This window comes from Plutella xylostella, chromosome 6 (genome assembly GCF_932276165.1).
Source record: "Plutella xylostella chromosome 6, ilPluXylo3.1, whole genome shotgun sequence".
Classification (NCBI taxonomy): domain Eukaryota; kingdom Metazoa; phylum Arthropoda; class Insecta; order Lepidoptera; family Plutellidae; genus Plutella; species Plutella xylostella.
In genome coordinates this window covers 1,656,439-1,681,141 of record NC_063986.1, presented here as the reverse complement: position 1 = coordinate 1,681,141, position 24,703 = coordinate 1,656,439, and the positions used below count along the sequence as shown (strand labels likewise).

Here is a 24,703-nt window from a genome sequence, read left to right as displayed (position 1 = left end):
TTATGAGGCAATATTCCAGCATCGATGGTCGCGCCGCCTGACGCTTTATGAGCCATATTTCTTAAGAAATCCCTTACATTAAATGAATATTATGTAAACATGTATTATTAGGTGATTATGTATTTGGTGTAAACATTTTGTGTGAAAAACCTGCCTAATAAGTCCAGTCTCTTCCATACAAAGAAAAAAAACCCGAATTAATAGAACGAACTGCTTATAAGAGACTTACAGCGTCGTTGTGAAACTCAAATTTTGACTTTCTCTCCAACACAAAGATTCCAATTTCGAGTATCGCGATGACGCTTGCAAGACTCTTGTAAACTGTCAATTTGTTCTATAAACTCAAAAGGGTATGTGTTTATTTTTTAGAGCGACTGCGTGTATCGAAAAATACAAAATATTTGTTATTGAAATAACTATGGACGAACAAAGATATGTATGCCCAGGGCTACAATTCATTGTCAAGTTTCAACCAAATATAGAGGACTAGAATGTATTTCTAAAAAAATCGGTTGTTAAACAAAATACCGGATTTAGTTTTGAAATTTTCAGCGGTATCCGTTACAGTTTATGGCATGGATTGTCAAGTGGACGTATAGAAATATTTCAGTCTTTGTCTTGGAAATTCTGCAGTATTACCGAGCTTAAAATTTTATCTAAAATCGCAGTACGAAAATCCTCTAAACATAAATTAATACAAGCTCTAAAATTTATCTTAAAGGAGATTTCCAGACTAAGCTGATTATTAAACCATCTGACTTGAACTTGACTTAACCGATTAAAAGCGTCTAGAACATGTCTTAAGCAAACCCAAAAAACTTGTAAGTCTCCTTAAACGTTCCATCCGTTTTTCATGAATTTCCATAGACAGACACACAAATACACCCCCAAACGTATAACCCTCTCTGCTTTGCTGAGTGGTTAGTAAACAAATAAGGCTTTGTCAAACGCTGGAGGTGTTACCATTCAGGGGAGGCTGCATAATAAGCCGTTCACGTAATTTCTCCCACGTGAATATGTAATGTAATCAGCAGGTAATAAATACGTGCAAACTACCTATTAATATTACGCGTGCGAGTTATTGGCTGTTAGTGGAGGTGCTTGCATATTTCATGTAAGGTTTGTTTGTATTTATTGACGATAGGTAAGTTGACCATTATGTTTACTATTACAGTATCCAGTGCGGAAATCTCATATAAGTCAGATATAAAGTTATACTTTATGGGTTCTCAATCGTTTATAACTTAAGATATTTACGGTTTTATATGCATAATCTACTAAGATTTTACCAAAACTACTACAATTACTAACAAACAATAATTATTCTGGTGGAGCTACAGTGCGCTACGACCCTTGCTACGAGAGATGCTACGCCGCGCCGCGTAGCACCTCGTAGCAACAGATGCAAGCTACGCGGGCTACGAACCGCCCGCATCGTTTCATGTTTGCCTACATCTTACGAACTTTAAATTGTAATCGGAAAGTTCTGTTATAGTAATTTCAAACAGTTATTGGAAAACTTTTAGCCGTGTGTGCCGTGTTTCGCGTTTTTAATTGGTTTGTGTGTTGTGCTGTGCAGTGAATGTTTACGTGGTGAATGTTTAATTCGGTGTGCATCTTTTTCGGTGCTAAGAATGAGGATTTTAGCTGAACTGTGCACTTTGTTTGTTTATTTAAGAGGTAGGTATGTTAATTAAAAGAGTAGTATGCTAATTACAGTATTATGATTTTATATTTTTAGTTTGAAAAGAGTAAAAGTACTATATTGTAGTACAATCTTGAAGTACACATTAGAGTAGTATTTTTTTATATTATCGTCAGTAGGTACATTATATTATGTTAATGCAGTCAACCATTATAATTTATTAAAAAGATAAAATCAATTAGTACTGAGTGACGTATGTTGGTTGATAATCATTATAATTACTACTTACCCTCAAACAAGATGTTGAGCATTTCTGCCAGTATTACTTTCACTTATAAATTTAATTTAACAATAATATTATTATTATCTGGTTTTGTTTTACGAGCTAAAGTTATTTTCTCCGCATGAATAGTTCTATAAAATCATAAATCTTTATGTGCGGAGTGATAAACTGCGTGGTTTTAAAATTTATTGAACTATTTTTGATTCATCAGGGCTGGATGAAATCCTCTAGTTTGTAATGAAAAATCATAGTGATTTTAATAAAAGCAAATGTTTTTCATTTCTTTTATAATATATGGTATAAAAATATTCTGTTAACTGAAATAGCCCGTACAGCGGACAATGTATCCGAATTAAAAAAATCATAGAGTTCAGCTAGCTAGAGCTTCCCTGTGTTGTTTAAGTAGTCTGGCAGAAATTACACCTAGTAATAAGGCCACCAATTACTTAACCATAATATACCAACATTTTGTGTATTTCCTTTCTGTAATTTATGTATGTGTGTGTGTGTGTGTGTGTGTGCTGAAATTACAGGAAGGAAATGTCAGGAATTGATATAAATAATATTCATATAATCTATTCTATAGATCTATCGATAGCGGCCATTGAGGTACTTTCATACGATTTTGACAGAATGCAATTTTTATGTGTCTAAACCGTATGATAGTAACTGCCAGCTATCAATTGATAGAATATTGATACTGGCAGCTATAGTATATCTGTATCTATCTATGTTTTGGTACCAGTATCAATCTCGCTCCGCGTGGTATCGCTGTCGGTGCCGGCGCTGCGCGCGCGCGGCGAGGCGGCCTCGCTCGCCTGCGAGTACGACCTGGCCGGCGGGAGGCTGTACTCCGTCAAGTGGTACCGGGACAATGAGGAGTTTTATAGGTAAGAGAGATGAGAGGCTCTTTAAGACACTTTTGCAATAACCTTTAGCATACTAATGTGGTTTAAGAGTTTTATAGGTAAGCATAAAGCCCCGCTTGTTATAGGTTAACATAAAGGCCCGCTTAGACACTTTTGCAACATTCGATATCCACGTAGTACTAGTATCGATCTTCCTTCTCGTGGTATCATTATCGGTACCGGAATCAATCTCGCTCCACGTGGTATCACTACGGGTACCAGTATCAATCTCGCTCCGCGTGGTATCACTATGGGTACCAGTATCAATCTCGCTCCGCGTGGTATCACTATGGGTACCAGTATCGATCTCGCTCCGCGTGGTATCGCTGTCGGTGCCGGCGCTGCGGGCACGCGGCGAGGCGGCCTCGCTCGCCTGCGAGTACGACCTGGCCGGCGGCAGGCTGTACTCCGTCAAGTGGTACCGGGATAATGAGGAGTTCTATAGGTGAGTAGAAAGGCTTTTTAAGACACTTTTGCAATAACCTTTAGCATACTAATGTGGTTTAAGAGTTTTATAGATTTATAGGTAAGCATAAAGCCCCGCTTGTTATAGGTTAACATAAAGGCCCGCTTAGACACTTTTGCAACATTCGATATCCACGTAGTACTAGTATCGATCTTCCTTCTCGTGGTATCATTATGGGTACCAGTATCAATTTCACTCCGCGTGGTATCACTATGGGTACCAGTATCGATCTCGCTCCGCGTGGTATCGCTGTCGGTGCCGGCGCTGCGCGCGCGCGGCGAGGCGGCCTCGCTCGCCTGCGAGTACGACCTGGCCGGCGGGAGGCTGTACTCCGTCAAGTGGTACCGGGACAATGAGGAGTTTTATAGGTGAGTTAAAAAGGCTTTTTAAGACACTTTTGCAATAACTTTTAGCATACCAATATGATTCAAGTATATATGTCTCTCCACGTAGTATCACTCTGGTTGCGAAGAGTTTTATAGGTAAGCATAAAGCCCCGCTTAGAAAGACACTTTTGCAACACTTGGTAAAGCATCCACATGGTACCAGTATCGATCTTGCTCCGCGTAGTATCAATGTCAGTGCGAAGAGTTATATAGGTAAGGATAAAGCCTCTCAGACACATGAAACACTCGATAGAGCATCCAAGTTGTACCAGTATTGATCTTTGGTGTGGTATCACTATGGGCACTAGTATCAATCTCGCTCCGCGTGGTATCGCTGTCGGTGCCGGCGCTGCGCGCGCGCGGCGAGGCGGCCTCGCTCGCCTGCGAGTACGACCTGGCCGGCGGGAGGCTGTACTCCGTCAAGTGGTACCGGGATAATGAGGAGTTTTATAGGTGAGACGTCTTGTTTAGACACTTTTATGTTATGGTTCCAATATACGGTTCCACCGTTCCAGTATCATGCTCTCACCGTGTGGGACCACTCTCGGTGCGAAGAGTTTTATAGGTTAGCATCAAGCGCCGCTTAGACACTTATGGAACAGTCGATAGAGCATCCACGTGGTACCAGTATCGATCTCGCTCCATGTGGTATCACTCTCAGTGAGATAGGTAGGCATAAAACCCCGCTATGAAACGGTGTTCCTACGCATGGTATCACTGTCGGACCTGGGGAGGCTGCACTCAGTCAAGTATTATTAGGAGAATGAGGAGTTTTTTAGATAAGTTACCTGCTCACACGGGTCTAGTATGAGCATATTATAGGTGTCACTATAGGGAATTCCCACCGCCGCCGTTATATTAATTGAATGAATGAATATACTTTTATTGACAGAAAAGATATGTATAGTATACATAAGTTGAACAAATAAACAAAGAATTTACATTGTTACCTAAACTAGGCTCATCACCTGTGCTTTAGATAACAAGCTCTTCCTTTAAACTTTGGTAGGCACAAAGAGTATTACAAAGGTATTGCAGTGTAGTTCACCATCTGTAGTGTTTGTTGTTGATTTTCTACTTAAAAGTACGAAAGCTAATTTCATAGTCATAACTTCAAATAGATTTATAAAATAATGAGCATGAATAATTTTTGTTACATTTATCGTCATTATAATTACAGGTACATGCCGCGCTTGAGGCCGCCGCAGCACGCGCACGCACTAGATGGAGTTACTGTCGACGTGAGTTGTTTTTTATAATAACACGATTTTTAAGGAAAAAAAATCTAATAAATATGTAATAATTAATTGCCACTGTAGGCACAGTAGGTAAGAAAATGAGCTGATTTCGACTTCTACAAGTTGTAGCCTACAACGGTATTCCATTCTATTCACTGAGATAGAATAGATGCAGAATAGAGACCCAGATGCAGTTGTCAGATATGTATGTAAAAGTATAGAACAACGTGGACTCGGGTTCAATTTTTATACCCACGTAAACGTACACATCAAACTCAACGCAATCATATCAAAATAAACTGATTTACATTGTTACAGCATATTGAGCCCTGACCCCTGCCCTTGACAAAGGAAAATAATTTATTTATGATTAAAAAAACATCAAATGAAAGAATATTTCACCAAATCTCATTTTCAGATGATAAGGCAATTAGGTAGGTACTTACTAGTCGGGTCCACATTACCGTTACTTTGATTTATGTAGATATAATTAGATTGGCAATGAACGTGATATTTCCACGCAGTAATACTCACATTTACACATATATTATAATTACAATTACACTATAATAATATATTTTATATCTTTTTTATCTCAGCATACATATTTGTACCAATTAATAGATACCCTGTTCATCCAGAATTCTCCATGGTTCTGTAAAAGTGGTGCATGGTAAACAAAACTATCCTATGTTCAACATGAATGCAATAAAATATTTGATATTTGAACTATTAGTATAGTTCAAATATCAATAACACATATTTTACAACACCCTGTATGCAATTTACTTTATGAAACGATAACCTTTCACGAAGGTGTATAGTAATTAAATGTACGAACATAAAAAGCGTGTCATTAAATATTAAAATTTGTGATTCGTGTCGTGGGCATTATGTAATGCACAGTCCATTACATTAATTCATCGTAATTAACAACGATCTGTCAATTTCACCTTCATAAATGAATATTATATTAACCAAGCCATTCTGTTTGTGGAGCGAACAGGGATTTCAGTCGTGTTTAAAGCGCAAACGCACAGCTTGTGATAATCCTCTGCAAGACGTTAGCCTCCTTCAAGACTTGAGTGCTTTGATATAATCTGTTCTTACAAATAGAACAAATATGTACCCCATACCTTAAGACATCAGTCAGGGTCACTAACGACTTAATCATCCGATCGCCGATACAAAAGCTCACTTTCCCTTACAGCTTCACAAGTCGAGCACCCACCGTCTACACTAGGAAACAAATTGACTTATGGCCGCTACTGGCTATTGGGCTTCATTGTACTATACCCTTAATTCACAAAGATACAAGGCACACTTCCCCTTACAGTTGCACAAGTCCAGTGCGCGGCGCGTGCACCTCAGGGACCTGACGCTCAAGTCCCGAGGCCTGTACCGCTGCGAGGTGTCTGAGGAGGCACCGTCATTCCACTCCGCTGAGGCTGAGGCCTTCCTTGAGGTCTATTGTAAGTATACAATTACAATTATATACATACAATCCTCTTTATTTGCACCAAAACATAAAGAATACAAAAATAAAAGTTTAAATTAAAAACAGGTCAAAAAGGCGACCTTTAGCATGGTTTTAGCAATCTCTACCAGATAATATTTGGATACTACGATGTATGTAACTGATAGCTCAGTTTTCAGGCGCTCGCTTTTCGAGTCGAGTGGTAGAATTAGTTGTAAAATGGTCACTGTTCTTATTGCGCGCCACTGATTCCAAATGGTTCGTTTATAATGATAAACGAACCATTTGGAATCAGACCTACTGAAACCAAAAGAATATTAACTTTACAGTGAAAAAAGGCCGACTTTAACCCTATTTTTTGGGTCTACATGATGAGGCCAGTTTAAACTTAAAAAAATTGAGCACAATGACCACCCCAAATACTTAGGCATCACACTGGACCGTGCCCTCACCTTTAAATGGAATTGCGTAAGCCTCAAACGGAAGGTGAGCTCACGCAACAACCTACTCAGGAAGCTTACGTCAACCAAGTGGGGAGCATCACCGGATGTACTGAGGACCACAGGACTGGCACTATGCTACTCTGCAGGTGAATTCGCCTGCCCCGTGTGGGCGAGATCTGCGCATTGCAGGGAAGTGGATGTGGCCTTAAACGACACCTGCCGGACAATCACGGGATGCCTTAAGCCGACACCGGTTTGGATGCTGTACTCACTGTGCGGTATCGCCCCCCCCGATGTGCGTAGAGAGGCTGCCTGCTCTCGAGAAAAACACAGACAGGAGACCGACCCGAGGCACCCGCTCTACAACCAAGAACCAGCTCCTTACCGACTTAAAAGCCGCAAAAGCTTCCTTAGGTCTACAGTTGCCTCGCACAAGGATTCATCGAAGGAAAGGATAGACCTATGGCAGGCAAAATACCCGATGGCGAACTCCTTCATCCCCCCTAATGAGTCCCTGCCCCCCGGACACGAACTACCCTGGGCGACATGGAAGTCACTCAACCGACTCAGGACAAACGTGGGCCGATGCGGAGAAAACATGTGCAGGTGGGGTTACCGCGGCCCTGCCTCCAACATCTGCGCATGTGGTGCGTCCCCACAGACCATGGAGCACCTGATGGTGTGCCCTGGATGTCCCAACACCTGCACCCGGGAAGACCTCCTCAAGGCCAACCAGAGGGGTATCGACGTGGCGGCCCACTGGGCCGCGGAAGTGTGACAGTTGCCATCGACACGACAAGAAGAAGAAGAAGAAGAAACTTAAAAGTTTCTAAGATATCTTCTAATATCAAGCTCCCACACTTAATTAATTCACAAAATCTTATACCCTATTCTAGATTCCAGCCGCGCTGGCATTTATTGTAGAATACGACCTAATTCAAGAGCCAGTTCAAGCGAATCCCTGTCTCTTTAGTCTTTATGCTAACCAATTAAGAAGTTAAACTAACAAATTAAATGAGTTTTCTCACACTAGCTTAAAGTTACCTCTTAGTTGTACGACTAATTAAATGCAGTTTATTTATCTTTACCTTAACAGCTTACGCTCTTAGTAGCACTTGTGTCTTACTGTGTTTAATAATAATTTTATTCTGAAAGTTAATTAAGATGCGTTGCATTTATTTTAAAAATAATACTTACTTTGCTGCAGCAGTATAGCCAGAATCGAAACACAATTCGTAATTTTAAAATAGTGAACCAAATCTTCGGTGACAATTGGAAACACCTGAAAATACCTAAATAGGAAACTTAAATGTTATATTTTTCTTGTGATATGAGCAGCTTTTATTTAAGAATTGAAATACAGATTAGAAGTATTCCTAAGAATCTGCAGGTATTCATATTATTTGTGTTATTTTAATCTAGTTTTTAGATACATTTAGGCAATTACCTTTTCAAATCCCGCTCATCTGACATTCATTCCCCGGCATAATAGTTGTATAGAACTATCTTTCAGCGTTGTCTGCAACTGACTACAGAACTCATTAGCCGTTTCTATTAGAAACACAAAACGTGACTTGGGGCTCTAATTAGATGTTCTAATGAGCATTTTTCTTCGTCCGACGTTCACCTGTAGATTGGTACAATAGCTGGGATTGTAGTTATGGATATAGAAGTTAATTGTGTGGTTGCAGAAATAAATCTTGCAAGGTTATTTTTATATTTACTGCCAGTTTCAATAACTCTATCTATCGATAGCTGACAGTTACTTTCACACGATTTTGACAAATTGTAACTTTTAATGTGTCAAAATAGTATGAAAGTAAATACCAGTCATCGCCGGTAGATAGAGTTATTGAAACTGGCATTCTGGTTAAAGTATGCTTATGAGTATGGATGTAATTCATTCATTTTCAGCAAAAGTTAGTTCTACAGTTTTGGTGATTGGAAACAGAAATCATCCTCTCTCTTATCTCTCTCGTACTGAAAAACATTAACAATAACATTTAATTATTTCCATATTGCTATTTCATAGATTTCCCCCGCGAAGCCCCGAAGGTGTCGGGTCACGAGCGGCGGTACGGCAACAACGAGCCGCTCGACGTCAACTGCTCCTCGGCCGAGGCGTTCCCCGCGCCCGACCTGCAGTGGCTCGTCAATGGACAGAAGGTATTGCGATTATGCTGTTTCGCACAAATATATTTATATTCTCATTAGCTGTTCCCGCGAGATTCGCTTCGCTTTAAAACTCTTTTCCGTGGGAATTCCGGGATAAAAAGTAGCCTATGTGTTAATCCAGGGTCTCAGTTAACTCTATACCAAATTTCTTTAAAATCGGTTCAGCAGTAGCAGCAGCGGTGACGTGGAGAATTAACAAACATACATACATACACACACACATACTCACAAACTTTCACATTTATAATATTAGTAGGATATGATTGGAAGACGCTCATATATTCTCATTGATGATGAAGTTTACTCAAGTTCCTTATAGTATTCATTTGTGTAAGTGTGGAAAGTTGGTGACACTGTTACCGCCCCCACACTAGGCCAAGTCTGTTACGTGGGAAAAACATCCCGTCTAAAATTACAAAATGCCAACCAAACTAATGTTAATTGCCATCTTTAGCAACCACAGTGTTAGAGTTAACATCTAAGCATTAGTTTGCATTTACTTAAACGTGCGACCTACTTAGACTTAGCGACAATTGTACCTACATAATCATATTTCAGTGTTCAATATACCGTTCACACATTACGACGTCTTTTCATTATCATACGTCACGCGGCGGTTCGGCACTCACCCTATCAAACTATCAATTATCATTATCAACTATCAAACCCGTTGTTGTGGGCAGCAATCAACCCCAACATCGTTTTGGTCCTTCGAGCCTTCGGAACAGGCGGGATCAGTCGCGAGTGTCGTAAATCTTAGCATTTGTGCTTCGCGAGTGGTTTACCTATTGTTTTGCAAGGATTTATCATTTGGAGACCTGTGGAGTCAGGGAACCATCAAACTATCATCTTCAGCCAGCTTTATCAAGTAAGATCTTTCCTTTTTTTTGCTTGCTCTCAACTTAAAAAATGGAAGTCAAGATGGAAGACATCCTAGCTACGCAACAGCAAATCATTGATGCTATGGAAAGTCTCTATATCAACTTTAAAAAAGATCCAAAGGATCGCAAATCAAAAACTGATTATTTCAAGCGAAAATTAGATGTGCTCAATAGTTATTGGGGCGAATTTCAAAGTAATCATATTAAATTATGTGGATTTGACGACAAATCGCACGAATATTTCGTCAACAACGTCTTTGAGGCAGTACGCGTTCGTTACGAATATATCATGAATCAAATTAAGGAATCAAAATCATCATTATCAGCACCTTTTATGAAACCACCCGTCCTAAAATTGGGAACGGGAACATCACAACAGCATGAGCACGTCGAGGAGGCGTCAAGGATGCAGCAGCCGGCCTCAGCAGCACCTGGAACTAGTCGCGCGACGGATTCGGTACCTGTTGACAGCATGAAAGAGTCAGGAGCCGTACCTCGGGACACTTCAACATTGACCCCGGCACCTATAAAATTCAAAGTGAAGACTAGTTCACACGACGCCGATGACGATCCCTCGGAACAGATGCAGCCTGAGAGATGCTCTGAGAAACTTATCAAACAAAATAGCAATTTTCGAGCTTTAAACAGAACATTATCAAGTATTAATTTAGACGATTTATCAGAGAGATGGGAATTGGAAGATTGTCTTAAAACGCTGCAAATCAGGTGGCGAGCTATTGATTCTCTTCATTGGGAGTTGGATGGAGAATTGAACGGCCAGAATCTGGAGTATGAAGAAGCATTTTCTGAGTACGAGCAGTGTTACAATGAGATGAAACGAGCCATCAATAAGAAAATGTGGAGCACGCAGCATCGTGAGAAGTCTACACCAGTTCTGGACATTCCTCAATTCCATGGAAATTATCACTTATGGACCTCATTCAAAGATCTCTTCATGGAGGCCATACATAACAACTCATCGCTCTCTAATGCGCAGAAGATGCAGTTCCTGAAATCTAAAGTTAAAGGTGAGGCGGAGCGCCTTATACAACACCTCAAAGTAAGCAGCGATAACTACGGAGCGTGCTGGGAAATACTTAACAATAGATATAATAACCGGAAGCTCATCTTCTCAGCTCATATCAATATCATGTTAAATCTACCATCGATGCAAAATCAAGCTTCTATCAACCAGATCAAGCGACTTCATGACGTCACCATCGAGTGCCTGAACGCAGTCAAAAATCTAGGAATCGACACTGCCACTTGGGACCCATTACTAGTCCACATTTTGTCGCAAAAGCTAGATGCGAGTACAAATGAGGCATACATCGATTCTCTCCAAAAACCGTTTGAGTTACCCACCCTTGCGGAATTTTTATCATTTCTGGAAGGCAAATTCAGGAAAATGGAGTCAGCCTCCGGAAAAACTAAAATCGAGGAAAATATCACCCCACAAAAATCTAAAATATCATTTATCAAGCCGAAAAATTTCAACAAAAATTACCAGCAATCATTTATGTCATTAAATAAAAGTAGCGCACGTCCGGTCTACAATAAAAACAACAACTTCGCAAAAAGATGCCCGATTTGCGACACATTCGAACACGCGTTATTCTATTGCCCTCAATTCTTAGAAATGGACAATAAATCAAAATTAAACATCATCAATAAGCATGAGTTATGCAAAAATTGTCTGTATTGTCACTTTGGAAAGCCGTGTATATCAGAAAAACGCTGTCAAAAATGCAATTCAGATCATAACACCATCTTACATGACGCATTTGCGCAAGGCCATCAATATGGCCAAACAGCATCGCGACCGACATCATCGAACATCAAGTTTGAGCCAAATAGGAATAAAAATACTCACGTGTCATTACAACGTGACGTTCCACCCGAAGTACTGTTGGCCACAGCTATGCTAAAAGTAAAATCAGCGGATGGTACATATCATACATTAAGGGCACTTATAGATCAAGGATCACAAACATCATTAATCACAGAAAAGGCAGCGCAGGCATTGAGACTATCGAGAAGCAAATTCCACGGTATCATATCAGGAGTAGGTACTAAGGAAAGTACTTGTAAAGGTATCACCAAAATCTGTTGCTCATCAATGGACAACAATTATCAATTCGAGACCGAGGTTCTTATCATGAAATCTCTTATCAAAAATTTACCCAGTGTCTCATTTAATGAACCAGAATGGTCATTTTTAAATAATATCAAACTTGCTGATCCACAGTTTTATATAAGTCGGCCAGTCGATTTACTGCTCGGCGCTGATATATACTCTATCATTTTGTTGGAAGGAATATGCAAGCAACATGAGAACGTACCTATAGCCCAGCAAACATAGAGCCCGACATCGCCGAGCTCTCCACCGAGTACGTGATTGAATGTTGTGCAGTAGAGGTACCCATGTACAATATTTTAATTGTTGCATTATATAGAGGTGACCGTCAAATAGAAACTTTTTATGAATGTATTAACAAACTTATTGATAAAATTAAATTCAAGGAACAACAATGTCAAATAATTATTACAGGAGATTTTAACATAGATGCATTAATCATGTCGCAAAATACAGTAAAATTAAATCAAATTATGTCATCATGTAACTTAAAAAAGCTTATAACCGAACCGACTCGAGTGACAGCCACTTCTTCTACATGTATTGATTTAGTATTTGCAAACCAAAAGTACGAGATACAAACGCAAGTAAAAGAATTTGGAATATCAGACCATAGAGGTGTAACAATTAAATTAAAACTTCATAATACATTCAATAAAAACCAAAAACTATATACAAACCAACGAATATTTAATGAAAAAAATATACAAAAATTCAAAGCTGACTTAGAGAACATAAATTGGGACAGCATTATAGTTGACACAAAATCTACAAACAAAAATTACGATGATTTCCTCGAACAGCTACAAAATTTATTGAATAAAAATATTCCAGTTACTTTAATAAATATTAATTTAAAACCTAAGAAGACTTGGCTCACGAAAGGACTTAGGGAATCCTGTAAAAATAAAAGACTATTAAGGAGTCATATCAACAGCTGTAATAATACAATTTTAAAAGACTTTTATAAACATTACAATAAAACATTAAAAAGATGCATCATATCCTCAAAAAAAATGTATCATGCAAAAGAATTCGACGAATCAAAAAATAAAATAAAAACTATGTGGAAAATAATTAAACGAGTCACTTCATCAAAATCTCAAACCGGATTTACTGTAAATAATATGAAACTTAAAGTAAACGCTAAAGTAACTGAATCTCCAGAATTAGTGTCCAACTGTTTTAACAAATATTTTATGACTGTGGGAGAGGCCCCGAGCCCGGCGGCGGCGGCGGCGGCGGCGGGCTCGCCTGCACCCCCGCGCGCCCCCGCGCCCCCGCGCGCTGCTTCATCTTCACTACACTCCATGTTCCTACACCCAGTTACCGAAACTGAGATTCTCAAAATAATAAACAGCCTAGGTAATAAAAACACATCTGGTGATGATGAAATTCCGTCCAAACTTCTTAAAAGCTGCGCCGATATTCTGAAATACCCCCTTACACGGTTAATTAACCAATCATTTAAAGAAGGAATTTTCCCTGAAAAATTAAAAATTGCTAAGATCATACCAATACCTAAAAACAAAAGGAGAAAAGATACAGACCCGGATAAATTCAGGCCCATTGCACTTCTCTCAGTCATATCAAAAATTTATGAAAAAGCCATGACTAATAAACTTAATACCTTCCTGGAAAAAAATAATTTGCTACATAAAAATCAACACGGGTTTAGAAAACGTCATTCAACTACACTAGCTGTTTATAAATACATGCAAGAAATATATTACTACTTGAATGAAAAGAAATATGCCATAGGACTTTTGCTAGACCTATCTAAAGCATATGATAAGGTGTCACACAAAATACTACTTAGTAAATTATACGATTCAGGAGTGCGCGGAATAGCCCACGACTGGTTCCGTTCCTATCTCAAAAACCGACAACAATACGTTCAGATACAACATACAGACCTCCACGCCCAACAAATAGCTACAATAAAATCTACTACCGGCATAACCAACTGTTCAATTCCACAAGGAAGTGTCCTAGGATGCATTCTCTTTCTTGTTTACATAAATGACCTACCTAACCATATTAAAACCCATAATATACTGTTTGCTGACGATATATCAATACTACTCCAAAGTTCCACAGAAGATGACTGCAACAAACAATTAAAAGAAATTTTTCACCAAACTAAAAATTGGCTAGACTGTCACAACCTGGAAATTAACATCCTAAAAACAAAAATGATCCAATTTAGGCCATACCAAAAAGCTCCTATAGATCTGCAACTAGCTAATATAGAGAAAGTCAACACATTTAAGTTACTAGGCATACATTTAGATACTCATTTAAACTGGAAATGTCACGTACAAATAATTAAAAGCAAATTGTCCCAATTCATCTATTCTTTAGGTGTACTAAAAGTCAACACCAACATAAACACTGCTCTCACAGCATACTATGCATATGCAAATGCATGGTTAAGTTATGGCGTCATTCTATGGGGTGATAGTGTAGACGTACATGACCTATTTGTTCTACAAAAAAGATGTCTCCGGATCATAGCAAATCTCCAAAACACAACTAGCTGTAAACCATTCTTCATCAAACATAAAATACTTTCACTACCCTCATTATATATCTTCGAAATAGCCAAGTTTGTAAAGAACAATATGCAGTTATTTAAACAGGTAAACGAAGTCCATAAAATTAACACTAGGAACAAAAATCAACTGTCAGTGCCACAATCAAACATGCAAATTTTTAACAATAGCCCATATTTTAAATGCATAAAAATCTATAATAAACTTCCAACCTTCATTAAATCTGAATTAAACTATAATAAATTCATTTCCAAATTAAAAACTCTTCTAACAAAGAAATGCTATTACTCAGTAAATGAATACCTACTTGAAAACTGAAATAACTAACTATAAATACATATATCTTTATTAATTATGAACAAAATATTTCAATAATTCTGTTATAAGTACCCACAATAATAATAATAATTAAGTTCCTACCTTTATGTTAAAGATTATAATATTATAAATGTTAATATTTAATGTAGATTTTATATCTTTATTATGTAAGCAAATACCTTAAAATGTGTTACTTTGTATTACTTAGAATATCATTACCTAGATATAAGAATTAAACTTGCTATGCCCTACAGGGTACTATGTTAAGGACCATGTGTACATAATTTTAAGACCAATGTAAAACTTACATAGTTGCAATAAATATATTACTATTACTATTAAACACAGCTAGGTTGGATTTTATGCGGTCATGTTAAAACATTACAATGCAACGTAACATTATGCGATATTGACTCTTACTAAGAGTGTGACATTAAATATCATCAAGAATACTATAATTCCCACGCCAGACATCGATTCCTTTGAATTTTCACCAGCTTCGCGGGACGAGATCAAAAAGATTATTCTGTCACTGAAATCCAAAGCCGTCGGTCATGATAACATAGGGCGTATTATGGTCACAACACTTCTTGACATCCTTCTTCCTGCAATAACCCACATAGTCAACCATTCCCTTTCCACAGGACAATTTCCTAACCTTTGGCTTAAAGCTTACGTCCTTCCTCTCCCTAAAGTTCCAGCCCCCTCCGCTCCCAACGAGTATCGTCCTATTTCCATATTACCCTTCCTGTCAATAGTACTTGAATCTGTTGTACATCGCCAAATGACTGCATTTCTTACCAAAGGCCGTCTCCTCAATCGTTTCCAGTCTGGGTTCCGTTCGGGACACAGTACGACCACGGCTTTGCTTAAAGTGACAGAAGATATCAGATGTGCCATGGAGGATCGGCGGGTGACAGTTCTGGTGTTGGTCGACTTTAGTAATGCGTTTAACGCAGTCGACCACGACCTGTTACTTGCCGCACTTGAATGCCACAAGATCTCCGTACCTGCTGTTAGCTGGTTCTCCTCCTATCTTCGAGGCCGCCAGCAGGCAATTCGTAACGGGCCTTCTGTTGTATCAGACTGGGCTGACCTGACTGCTGGTGTACCTCAAGGCGGCATTCTCTCCCCCTTACTTTTTTCAACTTTTATAAATTTCGTCACATGTAACCTTCATTGCTCCTACCACTTATATGCTGATGACTTGCAGATTTACAGCCATGCTAAAATTGACGATCTAGATGCTGGCATTGCGGCGGTGAACGGTGATCTCGCTGAGATACTACGGTGGTCGCAGTATTTTGGCATTTCCGTCAACCCCAAAAAGTGCCAGTCAATAATTGTAGGAAGTTCAAGACTACTATCCTGTCTGGACTACACCACTGTTCCACCAGTTCAATTTGACGGTCGTGTGATACCATTCTCTCCAACTGTCAATGATCTTGGTCTGATCATAGATGAGCACTTAAGTTGGGAGCAACAGTTAGACAAAGTGTCCCGCAAAATCTACGCTTCCCTCCACTCTATGCTTCGCCTTAAAAACTTTCTTCCACAACACACCAAACTAGCCTTAGTAAACTCTTTGCTTCTACCTATCTTAGACTATGCGGATGTGTGTTACTTGGATCTGACCGAGGTGTTACTCAATAAGCTTGAACGCTTATTGAATACCTGTATCCGTTTCGTTTTTGGGCTACGTAAATATGATCACGTTTCTCAGTACCGTTCACAGCTAAAATGGCTCCCCATTCGTGATCGTAGGAATTTACGTATCCTATGTCTCCTTTTTTCCGTTCTCCACGAGCCAAATACTCCCCCCTACCTTAAATCCATGTTTGATTTTCTTTCTGACACTCACACTCGTCATCTCCGATCCTCCCATAACAATCTTTTAGCATTGCCCTCTTTCCATTCCGGTTTCATGTCTAACTCTTTCGCTGTCACCGCCGTTCGCCTATGGAATAATCTTCCCGAGAACATTAGAAAAGCCCCTTCTCGCCACATCTTCAAGCGACTAACCCGCGCTCACTATCTCAGCCAATTAAATAGATAGCATTTTCGTGTACCTTTCTGGATATTATATTATTATTTTGTATTTTTATATATTATATGTATACCTATTATAGTTATGTATCCTTTGTATAAATTTATATAAGTATTAGAATGTATTGTTATTATATATATTTAGATAATTATTAAGTGACGTGTTTTTAGTTCTTTCATCTTTCATGTTTTTTTTTTTTTTGGTTTTTTTTTTTTGCACATCTTTGTACCAGTTTTCCTGTACCTCCTGTAGGTTGGCTGGTAGAAAATGCTCTTAGCATTAAGCCCACCTTTTGTACATTTATTTTATATCTGTGCAATAAATAATTAAATAAATAAATAAATAAATAGATATTGACGAAATAAAAAGGTTTTGGGAAATAGAAGATATCACCGACAAATCGCAACTATCATCATCAGAAGAGCAAGTTATCAATTTTTATCAAAAAACAACCCGGAGATTAGAGGACGGCAGGTATGAAGTGAGGATACCAATGAAGGAAAACTTCGAGGACAAACTCGGGACCTCCAAAAATAAAGCTGTTGCTCAATTCCGTCAATTAGAGCGAAAATTCTGTAAAAATAAACAAATGGAATCTGATTACAAAGCATTCATTCATGAGTACCTATCGCTCGGTCACATGAAACTATCAACATATGACGGCAATATGAAACCTACCTTCTTTTTGCCGCATCATAGTGTCACACGCGAAGAATCAACAACTACTAAGACAAGAGTAGTATTTAATGGGTCAGCACCTACCTCAACAGGACATAGCCTTAATGACCTTATGGAATGCGGGCCCAATCTTCAACAAGACCTTCAAACGCTTATCATTAAATGGAGGCAATATCAAATCGCGTTCACAGCCGACATAGAAAAAATGTATAGGCAAATCTGGGTGCATGAAGAAGATCAGAACCTTCAAAAGATCATATGGAGAGATTCACCAGAGCATGTACTCCAGGAATATCAACTAAGATCTGTCACCTATGGACTCCGCTCATCACCGTTCACACTTACCTATATCAACCACATCAGAATCAGAACAAACAGAATTTGACTTTAAGCAAGCAGAAACATCAAAAACTTTAGGGTTAAGTTGGAACCCCATTCAAGACTGTTTCACATTCCAATCAAAAATTGAAATATCATCAGAAGTGGTGACAAAGAGATCATTCCTATCAGACCTTTCGAAGATCTTCGATCCAATCGGATGGCTCTCCCCACTAACTACAAAATTAAAAATTATGTTCCAGCAAGTATTCATGTCACAGATTGGATGGGACGATCAACTACCAAAAGAGTTAACCACAGAGTGGATGGTGCTTAGAGAGGACATCATAAATATCAACTATTATCAAATACAACGATGGCTTGGCACTGTTAACGGCGACGAGATTGAGTTGCACGGCTTCTGCGACGCGTCTCTGAAAGCTTATGCGTGCGTCATCTACTGTAAAATCAAGAGAGGAGACCATGTATCAATCAACCAAGTAACTGGAAAGGCAAGACTAGTTCCTGCTAGCAGCACCAAAGAAGAAAAGGTATCATTACCTAGATTAGAGCTATGTGGCTCTCTTCTACTATCAGTTGTTATGGAGAAAGTCATACAATGTCTATCAGAAGACTATAAAATATCAGTTTACGGATGGTGCGATAGTAAAATAGTGCTAGGATGGCTGCAGGGTGAGCCGGCACGTTGGAAAACTTTCGTGGCCAACAGAGTATCCAAGGTGGTGAAGACCATCCCATCAGACTCATGGAGGTATGTGGCATCAGCAGATAATCCGGCAGACTGTGCTAGCCGAGGACAATCAGCCACAGAACTCAAGAACAACGCCCTCTGGTGGTGCGGGCCGGAATGGCTTCGAGGGTTCGAAAATACAACCGCTCAAAAGGAAACATATCAAACCGTTCAAGAAATCAAAAAGATAAAACAAGTAAACGTCACGCAGCAAGACAACAATGACGTCATCAATAAGGTCATCAAGCATTTCAGCTCCCTGAAAAAAGTTGTACGTTCAATCGCATGGTTGAAGCGTTTCGTGCAATATTTATCAAACAAATATCACAAAAAACAGAAAATTTGGAAACCTTATCTGTCCATCAGCGAACTCAGAATCAGCAAAATCATAATAATCAAGCACACACAGCAGGCTGAGTATAGCAAGGAGATAGATAAATTACAATCAGGCCAGAGTATCAGCGGAAAGAACAAACTGTTGTGTCTTACGCCCTTTTTAGACGAGGAAGGTATCCTCAGGGTAGGGGGTAGATTGAAACACGCTAACATGCACCCCGATATGAAGCACCCGATCATCATACCAGAAAAGTGCACATTATCGGAACTTATCATAGATCAAACACATAAACTCACATTCCACGGTGGACCTAAAATGACTACAGGAGTAATCAGACAAAAGTACTGGATTATTGGTGGTTACCGTGTTGTGAAAAAGCAAATAAGATTGTGTGTTAAGTGCAGAAAGCACTCACCATCAAAACATCAACAACTAATGGGCGACCTACCGGAGCCAAGAATCAACACCGCTCGACCGTTTTATCATACAGGTGTCGATTACACCGGCCATCTTTATGTGAAAGCTAGTAAAGGTCGAGGCACCAAAACATCAAAAGGATATGTTGCGGTATTTGTATGTATGGTGACAAAAGCCGTGCATCTCGAATTAGTTTCGGATTTATCAACATCAGCGATGCTCGCAGCCCTAAAACGCCTATCAGCAAAAAGAGGGACTCCTGGGCACCTGTGCAGCGATTTTGGATCCTACTTTATTGGCGCTGACCGAAAACTGAAAGAAGAATACGAACAGATTAAAGAAACATTCGGTACAGAGTTCATGAGCGAGATAGCAGATATGAATATCGAATGGCATTTCCAAGGACCATCATGGCCATCAGCAGGAGGTTTGTGGGAGAGTCAGGTCAAACAACTGAAACATCACCTAAAGAGAGTTGTCGGCGATCAAAAACTGACATTTGAGGAGTACTCCACGTTACTCGCTCAGCTAGAAGCCTGTTTGAACAGTAGGCCCCTGTGCCCAATCACAGAAGACCCGAATGAGCTAGATTGTTTAACACCTTCGCACTTTTTGGCAAGCGGTCCTTCTCTAAACGTGATTGAAACGGAAGAAGATCATAGAAGTAGATGGTATCATACTCAAAAAATATTCAACGACATCTGGAGGCGATGGAGAAATGAATATCTCACGCAGTTATCCATCAAGGGTAAATGGCGTAGCCCTCAACCAAACTTCAAGGTTGGAGATATAGTTATCATAAATGACGCGAATTTGCCGGCTGGGAAGTGGCCAATGGGCCGAATCTTAGAGGTCCATCCGGGAAAGGACGGATACGTGAGGGTGGTAACTGTCAAAACGAAAAACGGCATAATAAAACGTCCTATCGTTAAATTATCAATACTGCCTGTAGAGCAAAATTATCAAACTATCAACAACCAAGGAGCAGAAAGCGATGACTCATCAAATGCTCAACGCAACTTGCCTCCCATTGAACAAAACAAAAGGCCAAAAAGAACAATCAAAAAGAAGAAACCATTCAACCTATCATTACTCGTATCAGCATTATTGTTCTTCTTCAGCCTAATATCAAACTCCGAATGTGCCTACAACTATACAACGTTTAAAAACAATCAATCAGTCTATTTTGACAAAATATCAAACGCACAATTAATAAGAGATGAGTGGCGGCTTATCGTTTATTATGACATGAACCCATACCGAGACGGCTTGTCGACAATTACAGAGTACTTATATTACATAAACAAAGTATGTACCAAGATAAGAAGTCAGTCACACTGTGAAGAGATCATGTTACAACTTCGACACGAGTTCGGAGAAATAAAGCACTACGATGGTGTACTATCAAATCAACAGACGGTGAGGCGCCGGCGCAGACGAGGCTTAGTCAACCTCGTGGGAAACGTAGCTAATACCTTATTTGGTGTACTAGACAGCCAGTTTGCAGAAAAATATGAGAAAGACATCAACCTCATCAAGCAAAATCAAAATCATTTAGCAATGTTGTGGAAAAACCAGACATCGATAGTGGAAGCAGAGTTTAACTTTATTAAAAGATCTGAGGATATTATGGATAAACATCATAAGGCGATCAACAAGAGACTGTTGAATTTAGAACAGAATCAGAATAATATTCAGAAAGACTTGAACAGCATATCATTAATCAATGACTTCACGATGTCAGCTGCTATAACCAGTAATCTAATTTCTCAAATCAAATCTATGCAAAATGACCTACTCGATACCATTACCAACATCTATCATGGGAAAATAAACTTACATCTAATAACACCTGAACAACTACAACACGAGCTCAATATCATATCATCTCATCTTACCAAGGACCTTACACTGCCTGGTGAAGACTCAAACTTAGCGAAAATTTATCATTTATTAAAAACAAGAGCAAAACTATCAAAAAACTATATCATCATTGAAATAACCATACCCTTAGTCACCAGAGACTACTACGAGATTTTAAAAATAATACCAATTCCCCATCAAATACAAAATCATAAAGTCAGCATAGTTCCAGTATCAAATTACATTGCTATCAACCTAAGAAAGGATACGATGATTCGAGTGTCTCAAAATGAATTACAGTTATGTATGGAGAGGGATCAGTCAACAATCATTTGCAACCTAAGGTCTCCAGTATATTCAATCAAAAGTGATGAAGATGTGTGTCAGAAGAAAAATGGGTCAAGTCTATATAAAACAGCTGTCCAGCTATGCGACAATGAATGGATAGAGCTGAGTCAAATAAATACGTACTTTTATTTCTGTTGCGATAAATGCCCGATTAAATTATTATGCCCAGATCAGATTACATCATTACAATTACAATCAGCTGGCATGTTTGCTGTCGGAACCGATTGTGCTATAAAAAAATCAAAAGAGTTTACATTATATTCACACAATCAGAAATCCAACAAATTAGTACTGCACTCCGAAATAGAACTACCAAAAATGGCTGCTATTAATCACATGTTTAATATAACGCTGCCATTAGAGAATATCACCACAGAATCAATATCAGACCAAGAGCACCAGCAACAATTATCAGAAGTTCAGAGACAACTGGATGACATGAAGCAGAGAGTACCTCTGGAATCAAGCAGTATGAGCAATCATGACATTCATCACTACGTGGCGGTGTACGGGATAGTCGCGACCCTGGCGATCGTCGGCGCGGCGGTGGCGTGGCGGCGAGCGTGCGGCGGCAGGCAGCGCGCCCGGGTGCCGGCGGCCCCGGCAGCCCGCCCAGCGGCCCCCCGCCCGGGCTCTCCGGTCCTGGTGGGCCACTCCAGTGTGTTGTGTAGTGACAACATTCGATTGCAAAATCTCTCTTATGAGTGCAGTGATAGTGGTCATAAAATACCAGTAGTATGTGCGCGTAAAAATAAGTACAATCGATCAATGTGATTGGACAAAATCATTTTCTAAATATCATTAGATTCTATTTACATTCTGTTAAAAAAGATTCATTCTATTAAATATTATAATTTTTGGAATAACTTCTATTTAAGAAATGTATCAATTTCAGATCATTTACTTAGTCATTACCTTATCAGTAGATCATGTATTCAATTTTATCATTTCGTTTCAATATCATTTTCTCTCTTCTCTGAGTGGGGAAGATGTTAGAGTTAACATCTAAGCATTAGTTTGCATTTACTTAAACGTGCGACCTACTTAGACTTAGCGACAATTGTACCTACATAATCATATTTCAGTGTTCAATATACCGTTCACACATTACGACGTCTTTTCATTATCATACGTCACGCGGCGGTTCGGCACTCACCCTATCAAACTATCAATTATCATTATCAACTATCAACCCCGTTGTTGTGGGCAGCAATCAACCCCAACACACAGAAAGTAAAATGTTGGGGTTTAAAAATTATGTAAGAATTTCTTAAGACTGGCGTTAATTGGAAAATTGACATTACACTCATATTACACTCATCAATAAAATTCACCGTATTAGCATTAGCATACACAAATTTAGCAAAACGCAATAAAATTAAGCACCCACCAACAGTGTTGGAAATTATTATGAAATTTCTAATTCCCCTCGTAGCAGCTTGTTCGCTGCATAAAGTTCTGAGCCTATCGGCTTTGCGGTGCAGACTACTAGTTTGGGAACCTTCCAGCTTCATTGTTGTGAAATACTATAGCTGAAGTACTTATAATATATACAGGGTGTTGCATAAGTGGTATGAAATGGGTGGATGCAGCGGGTCAATCTGAATAACTTTTGCTATACGATGTACGACACTTGGAATATACTCAAATCGTTTCTCATTTTAGCTAAGTTTACCCGCATACATCAAATGGATTTTCAAAAATATTATCTTTTTCGACTACATAAGGAAGCCGGCAATCTCCGAGTTGCTTTTCACATTAGGGAAGAATAACGTGGCCTGCTTTAGGACTGACAATAGGAAATATTCAATTAAAAAGGAAAGTTTAAATTAGTTTAAATATACAATTGGCGGATCTAAAATATCTATGAACTACATACTGATATTTTTTACATGCGCAAAAATCTCTCCCACCATTCCAGGTGACCAACCCCAGCTGGCTACTCCCCCTCGCCACCGTCCCCACCCCCGCGGGGCTGCTGGTGTCGCGGCTCGGGCTGCGCGCGCCGGCGCGGGGCCGCATGCGCCTGCGATGCGTCGCCGCCATCGGGACGCAGAAGCGAGAGCGCTCGGTTGTTATAGGTAGCTATAGTAGAGAGAGATAGAGCTATGAGTGTGACAGAGATGAGGCGTCTCATGGCAGGATGCGCCTGCGCTGCGTCGCCGCCATCGGGACGCAGAAGCGAGAGCGCTCCGTCGTTATAGGTATAGTGCCACAAACTTATCTGTTCCGGTGACAGCGAACTAAATTGATCCATATCTCATTACTTACTAATGAATTGTATATTTTAAAACATTAAATGAGTTTATTTACACCGCAAGAGCGAAATAACAATACGAGCAAACTTAAAATCTTATAGAATTAAGAAATATTAGAGATTTATTTGAGCTGTCACCGGAACAGATAAGTTTGTGGCACTATAGCTATGAAAGCCCATTGAAAGCCGCACGGTGAGCAGTCAGTGATTGTCATATAATGTGCCTGCTGCTACTGCACGGGTTTATATCGACGTAGATATACGCCACGATATCGCAAGTCACCATAAATACGATACTGAATTTGGTAAAACGTGCATTAAACGAGTTTATCTATTTCGATAACAGACCCGTGCTGCAGCCTTACCTCTAACTTTTAATAAAATATTCATAATTATTGCTATTTTCATTTTCCAGAAACGAGCAGATCTTGTTGCAACCGACCCATCAGTATTCTAGTGGTATTAGTGATAGTTTCAATATGTAGGAATTACATTATTTGTATGATATCATGATAAAATCTACGTGAATCTTACATTGGTTTAGTATATTCTACCCATTAACCTTATAATAATTTAAGAAAATAATAAAATTAATTGTTCAATAAAATGTAAAAATGTTAATAAGAATAGTTATTTAATTTTAATAAGAACGAACCTATGCTACAGAACTTGCATCCCATAACATCTTTTTGTTACATATTTTTATTATTGTTTAAAGTAAAAGTAGAATTCCATAATAAGGCTAATTCAATCTGCCCAAATTTTCTGATAACGT

The 24,703-nt window shown here is 39.1% G+C and overlaps 1 protein-coding gene across 1 annotated transcript; it reads left to right on the top strand.

The window, feature by feature from the left end:
- Positions 1-1,945: 1,945 nt before the first annotated feature.
- LOC105395638 lies at positions 1,946-24,700 on the top strand. Its single transcript, XM_048621800.1, has 11 exons — positions 1,946-1,964; positions 2,674-2,783; positions 2,923-3,281; positions 3,355-3,362; positions 3,487-3,670; positions 3,944-4,141; positions 4,869-4,929; positions 6,263-6,398; positions 8,879-9,012; positions 23,593-23,752; positions 24,344-24,700. Exons 1-11 carry the CDS (start codon positions 1,946-1,948, stop codon positions 24,439-24,441), a joined length of 1,467 nt encoding a protein of 488 aa, XP_048477757.1. The 3' UTR covers positions 24,442-24,700.
- Positions 24,701-24,703: the final 3 nt, after the last annotated feature.